This window comes from Gavialis gangeticus, unplaced genomic scaffold (genome assembly GCF_001723915.1).
Source record: "Gavialis gangeticus isolate Ggan-Ray unplaced genomic scaffold, GavGan_comp1, whole genome shotgun sequence".
In the NCBI taxonomy this organism is placed as follows: Eukaryota; Metazoa; Chordata; order Crocodylia; family Gavialidae; genus Gavialis; species Gavialis gangeticus.
In genome coordinates, this window is record NW_017729032.1 from 253,353,249 (window position 1) to 253,360,047 (window position 6,799).

Genomic DNA, 6,799 nt, shown 5'->3' on the forward strand with positions numbered 1-6,799 from the left:
CCGCCGCCGCTGCTGCCCGCGGCTGCATTCGGCCCGGCCGGAGCGAGCGGAGCCCGCAGCAGCAGCAGCAGCAGCAGCAGCAGCCCGGGCCGCCCCGCCATGAGGCCGCTGGCGGGAGGCGAGTGCCTGCTCGTCCTCCTGGCCCTCACGGAGGCCCGCGTCTGTGAGTACTGCGCTCCCGCGCCCCAAGGGGAAAGAAGGGGGGGTGGGGTGGGCCCAGCGCCCCCCCCGGGCCGCCCCACGGACGGGAAAGCTCCGCTTCCTGCCCCCGGGGCGAGGGCCGCTGGGGGCTGTAGGGGCACACACAGGCAGGGATATAGACACGCACAGAGACGGGCACGGGGACACACACACGGAGACAGGGACACACACAAGCATACACAAGGGCACACATGGACATGGGACACACACAGGGAGGGGGACACGCATAGAGATAGGGACACACACAGGGATGCACAGTCAGAGACAGACAGACAGGGACAGACACATGGACACAAGGACCACACACTGACACACACACAGATGTGGGACACACAGGGAGGGACACACACAGAGACAGGACTCACAGACACACATGCACAGGGATACACAGTCACAGACACAGCCAGGACACACACATGGACACAGGGACACACACAGACAGGACACACATGGACATGGACACATGCGTAGAGACAGGGATGCACACAGACACACACAGGGATACACAATCACAGACAGACACACAGGGACACATACATGGACATAGGGACACACTGACACACAGACAGGATACACACATGGACACAGGGACACACAGGCAGGAACACACACGGACACACACAGACACAGGGACACACACATGGACACTCTGCTATCGGGGAAACTACTGGGCATACCTCAGTTGATTTTGGGGGCCAGCTGTAGAGAAACCAGGGGCGTGAGGGCACAGGCTTCAAGCACAGAGCAGGGCACACCAGGCAGCACCCACTGGCCCTTGAATGAGTCCAGGGAGCCCATGGGTGCTGCCCAGTGAAGCTCTGTCCAGAGGTGTGGGTGCACAAGGGACATGAATGCAGCCCTGCCGTCCCCAGGAGTCCTCCCAGCCAGAGCCTTCTTTCTGGTCAGGTATGCTGCCAGCTTCGCTTGGGCCACTGAGTGACACAGGAGTCTGGGGCTGGGGCCACTGTGTGACACACTACACTGGGCAAGGTTGACCTGTGGTCTGATGCAGTCAACAGCAGTTCTTATGTTCTTATTTTTCTGTGGTCTGAAAAGGGGTAGGAACTGAGAGTTGGCATTTTCTGAGGGGTGCATTGAGCCTATCAAAATGTGTCTCAGATTTCTGGAGGGATGCCTTGATTCCACACAGGTTGAGAACCACTGGTTTAACTGCTAAAACATGCTCTCCTGGCACTAGAACCGCCTTTACAGCGCAGGTCGCTGAGCTTCACCCCTTGCTCAAGATCGGGAGTCTGAAGGATAACGTGGCTTGTGACCAAAGAATTGCAAATGGCAACATGCAAGTGCTTTAATGTATTTTTTTTGTTCCAAATTCTTCGCAACAGAAGAATCACTCTGTTCTTTTTCTGTAGTCCAAAAAAGGAGCAAGAATGGAGGGAAGGTCTTTTCTGAGAGGTGCCCTGAGTCTATCAAAGGGGGCCTCAACTCTGTAGAGGGCTGCCTTGAATCTAAATAGTTTGGGGACCATAAAAAAACCCCAAAACAAAAACAAAACTATATAAAAGCACTTGGATGTTGGTGCTTCAGATTTACTACTCATTTATTTTCTTCATTTGAGCAATTATTGTCTGAGGGTTGACTGAACTGCACCAGTCCAAAGCTGCATACTCAGGTGATGCTTTCCAGCTGGGTAGGATCATGACTGCTAATCTGGTTGCAGACATAAAGTGAGATGAGGGGAGATGAAAAGATGTGCCTGGTATCCACACAGCTACTGTGGGGGCATGGGCAACTGGTGCCTCCTGAGTCTGGGGGGGCACCTGCAGAAGCTGGCAGCAGGGCTGGGGCTGGCAGGCACCCGCAGATGCCGCTGGTGGCATTGGCAGCAGGGATGGCCCTCTCAGGGGGCTCATGTGGCCCCCTCCCCCCGCTGTGATTCCCCTACCAGTCGCCTATATGTGGGGGGAAGAAAAGAAATATTCAAGAGGTAGCAATGTTAGACGGGTGTCATCTGTTTGAACACTAGGCTCAGCTCTGAGTCTTTCGCTGGGCCTGGAGGTCTGGATGTGTACAGATAAGGAGCACTTGCTGTCATCAATGAGTATTCTTGTGAGATTCTGAGTTTTTAAGAAACAGCAGAGTTTTAAAATTACACTTGTGATTTTGAGTCCGGTGTTAGAAACAGCCAACTTGGTGAAAGGGAAGTAATTAGTGGCCGTAGCAAAATAAGAGCCGCAAAGAATGTAAGCCTGGTTTTGACCTGTTTTACTAATGATTAAACCCCCAGAAGGAAAGCTAATGTTTACTATTTAAGCCTTAGTTGAAATGCTAGAGGATTTCTGACTGTGAAAATGACAGTAAAGCAGGATGAAAGTTCATTTCCTAACTTATTTTTGTGTAGATCATAGAAAACCCCCCATCATTTTCCTCTGTCTGTATGCCTCTTTTTTGTTTGCTTGTTTCTTTTGGTTTCCCTTCGTTATTTCTCCTGCCACGGTTTTCCATCAACATTTACAGTTGTATCCGAAAATAATTGTCAAATCAGTGCCAGACCCCTTTGTTCCATCTAGTCCTGTATCCTAGCTGTTGCCCTGACTAGTTAACCATGCCAAGTGATGCTAAGAAAAAGGGCTAATAAACACACGGGTCCATACAGTTTGTGGCTGGTGCTTAATTTATGCCCCTGAAGCATGAGGATGGATATCCTTTAAAAACAAACATTATTGTATTTATTGTAACCAGTTCCGCTGTTTTTATCCATGTAAATGATGAATCTGTTTTGAACCAAACTATTTTTGTCTGTAATAGTGGGTATCACTTTGAAATGGTTGCAACCCTTAAAAAACTCTTGTAATTATGTAGCTTAAATATGTTACCTTTTAATTTAATCAAGAACCCCTTAGTTCAGTGGTGCTCAACATTTTTTCCTGATGGGCCAGATGGGCAGTGCCTGGTCAGACCACAGGCCAGTGGAGGGCAAGGGTCAGCCTGGCCTGAACCCAGCCCTGCAGGGGGTTAAGGGAGCTTCACTTGGCCCTTGTGGTGATGCGGTGGACTTGACTTGCCTCAGGTGGGGAGGAAGGGAGTTTGACCCAGCCCTGCAGGGGGAAAAGGAAGTGACTTGTCCCCAGGGGAGAAGGGAGCAAGTCTCACCCTGCAGTGCGGGGAGGAGAATGGGGCATAGGGCATGGTGTGGCCTGTCTTCAACCAGGTTGAGAGGCTTAGGGATTGAGAATTTGGCAGGGGGGAGAATTTGCCACCAAATTTCCTGACCCATGGGGACTCCGGTGGGCCAGATGTGATGCCTGCGTAGGCCACATTTGGCCAACAGGCCAGAGTTTGAGCACTGCAGCTCTAGTGCTTTTATTATTATATGAAGGGTTAAACAGGAACTTCTAAGTTCCTTCTGTTCACTCAGTGTTGATTAATTTATCTAAAAAAAAAGAGATAGTGAGCACATCAAGGCTGCATTCCAAAGCATTCAGAAGTTAGGCAATAACAGAATTAATTTATGTCTCTAATGCCTGTGAATCATGATGTGGTTTTCAAGTATATATGCCTTAAAAGCTCTCTGTCCTAGACTGAGATCCACATATTCCTGATTAGAGTTTCAGCAATATCACTGGAGTCCAGCTGAGATCCTGGGTATCATCTCGCAGACACTATTACAGTACAGGGGCATTAGACTGCATCTTTATTATGTTGAACTCGACAACAAAAAGTTCAATATGAGAACTAAGCAAAAAGTACATAGAAGTACCCGTTAAACAAAAAGGTCTTTGCTGTTTCTTTGAGACACATGGAACATATTGTCAAAAGTCAGGACCTAAATTCCACTTTCAAAACATGTTCACAAAGAGGTAAAAACATGGACCTTTTTGCATCACCTCACCTGGGGGAAGAACTAAAAAGAAGAAATTAAATGATTTACTTTTCACCTGCCTGCAATATGAGATAACTTTTGCATGTAGAGTCCCACTGGAAACTGTTGGGATTAACTGAGAGTTTCAGAAAACTCTGAGTTGAGGATCTAGGAAGTTAGCTGCTATATAGCAGCTATATCCATGGATGGTTTCAAGTTTGTAGCACAGTACTGTGTCATTTACATTTTTTAGAGTTTGCTCCATAAAGTAACTGTAAACTCTGCTTAACCAGTTCTGTAAAGCCAGGTTTATGACTGATCTGCAACACCAGAGTAGTTTTTTAAGTGCCTAGGTTGTACAAGAGAATCTGTGGCTTTATTTCTTGCAAAAGCATTACATAGCTACTTGGTAAATAATCATAATATAATTAACGGCTCATCCAGTGCCTATTGAAATTAATTGTGAGGTTTTCATTGGCCTTCAGCTATACTGATATCCAGCCGCTTATGTTTGCTGAAGGGTTGACTAATGATTTGAGAGTTAAAAGTTCATTCAAGTTCCAGTAATCATACAGGCAGCAGTATAGATAAGAGATTTTTGTAGAGTACAGCAGGATCTGTGTAAACAAAGACCAGCAGTTCACCAAACAGACCAAAACATTTCTTGCACTAACTTCAACATAATAGAAAAATGTGGAAGTTACAAGTGAAGCAAGATTTTGTTTTAGACCTGAAAATTCATGGGATTTAAGACTGAACTGGTTATCTGAAGTGGGGAGTCATTTCCTTATTTAGCTCCACACATTGTATTAAAAAAGAGAGAGATTCAGATCACTTCATGTGATTGTCACATTCTCAGGAATACACACTTAACAAGCATTTTCTGATAACTAGCTACCAACTAGACTTACTGGAAATTGAAGACTTGGGATATTCACCAGTATGGAATTTTTTTAAAGCCCTGCATATGTTACTCTTATCTTATAAAGCTTTATCAACAAGACTAGAGCTTTAAGCTACCTTTTGTCCCTCACAATGTAAAGATGCCACACCAGTCTCCTTAGGTATGACTTAAGTGGTTGTCTTTGATTAGGACTGAGAAAAACTTAAAAGAGTCCATTCCCTTCTACCACATCCAGAATTTTCTTCATATATGTGGTGAATTACATGACCAAGCAGAGAATTTTCATTTTCCAAAAGGCAGAGTATAAAAGGAGAAAATGGTCTTTGGCACCTTCAGAAATCTATGCCTTGGGAGTCAATTTCCTACATGTTTTGAGTACACAGGGTAAAGAATCACTAAATCAGATCACAGGTCTTAAGATTTTTCAGCATATGTTGACATATACACATGTTAATTTTACCCTAGCCAGCTTGGGTATCAATGGTTTTGCATAGCCCCAGCTATATAGGCTTCAGCCTAGGTTATACAAAATCCCAACCAAGACTCCAGGGGCATGTCCCCATGAGTGGGAATGTGCGTTTTCCCGGGTGCAAACAGCAGTGACATGCTATGTGCTGCTACTACTTGTCCCTGGGGAATGCCCGTGCATGCATGCTCTGGTGCATAGCACATTACTTCGGGTGGGCTGGGGAGTCTTGGGGCTAGCACCTGGGCTGGCCTCAGCAGCCTTACCTATGGTCCTTGTGGGGGGTCTCCAGGGGCTGCAGCTGTGGTGATCCGGCAACAGGGAGTCAGGCTGGCAGCCAGTGTGGCTCCAGCCATCCAGATTCCAGGTTTCGAGTGGCGCATGCTGCTGACATGTGCACTGCCCTGCTTTTTTTAGGTGTGGGTTTCTTGACATTGGGATCTCTGTTGTCAAAACCACCCGTGCTGTAAATTAGCACTGTGGGGAATGCCTGCATGTGTGGTGCAGGTGGTGTGCAGTGCTGCAGATGGGTCTGCCCAAGCTGCAGACCATGCTGTGACTGCTGCAAGGCCCCAGCTCCAGAGCAGCTCCCTGCCCAGTTGTGCACCCTGCCAGTGCTGCTAGGGCTGGTCTCCATGGAAACCTGGCCCCATACTGTCACATCGCTGTTGCTGGGATCTCCATGGAAACCAACCACAGTGACTTGAGCAAGGGCTGCTGGGAAATGGAATTTGCCACTGGCCTGATCCTGCCTGTGGGCTGTACTTTGCGCATCCTGTGCTACAGTATGGTCATGTGATAGCTGTTGGCATTAGTTTACAATGTAACCCTGTGCTTATACCCTAACAAGCCTATCATAGAAAATTAGATGTACGTCATGGAGGCTATCTGTATGTGATATTCAGTTTTGTTGCTGTACAAAGCCAGCCAGTTGCATCCCTGAATTCCTGATCATTTAATAGACTGGCCTTAACATAGTTTGAAGCATACAGGGGTTAGTTGCTCTTGCCACCAGAGAGCAATCACTAGCAAAGGACAAATGAAAGAGGTGCACTGATACATTGTTCCATATTGGATTCATATCAGCACTGATAAAAGGAAAATTGATGTTACTGGCATTTGGCTTTTTTGGCTCAGGTGGCCAGTAATGTTGCCCATAAATGCCGCATGCATATTCAGCTGCAGCATGCATGCAGCCAGGAGCTCAGCCTAGAAGCATGGACAGCATCATCCGGCTGGTAAGTCTGTGGTGGGGAAGGGGCATGGGGGGGCATTTTGAGGCCCCCACGGTGAGGGAGGGAGTGGGGCTGGGGTAGGGGCAGGCACTGCATAGCCAGGGTGGGGAGCCATGGCTTGTCCAGGGAGTGCGGGGCGGGGTGGGGGGGGCTCCCCCTGCTACATGCAT

At 47.7% G+C, this 6,799-nt stretch overlaps 1 protein-coding gene across 3 annotated transcripts in view; it reads left to right on the plus strand.

Annotated features, from left to right (window-relative positions):
• The first annotated feature begins 17 nt into the window (after positions 1–17).
• Positions 18–6,799, plus strand: part of PROS1 (protein S (alpha)) — an 82,549-nt gene continuing 75,767 nt past the window's right edge. For 2 of the 3 annotated variants that reach the window (XM_019525733.1, XM_019525734.1), the window contains exon 1: positions 19–163. In XM_019525733.1, coding sequence (XP_019381278.1) covers positions 100–163 — 64 coding nt within the window. In that variant the 5' untranslated portion in view covers positions 19–99. Of the gene's footprint in view, positions 164–6,799 lie in introns of all 3 variants that reach the window. The other variant, XM_019525735.1, reaches the window with a different exon arrangement.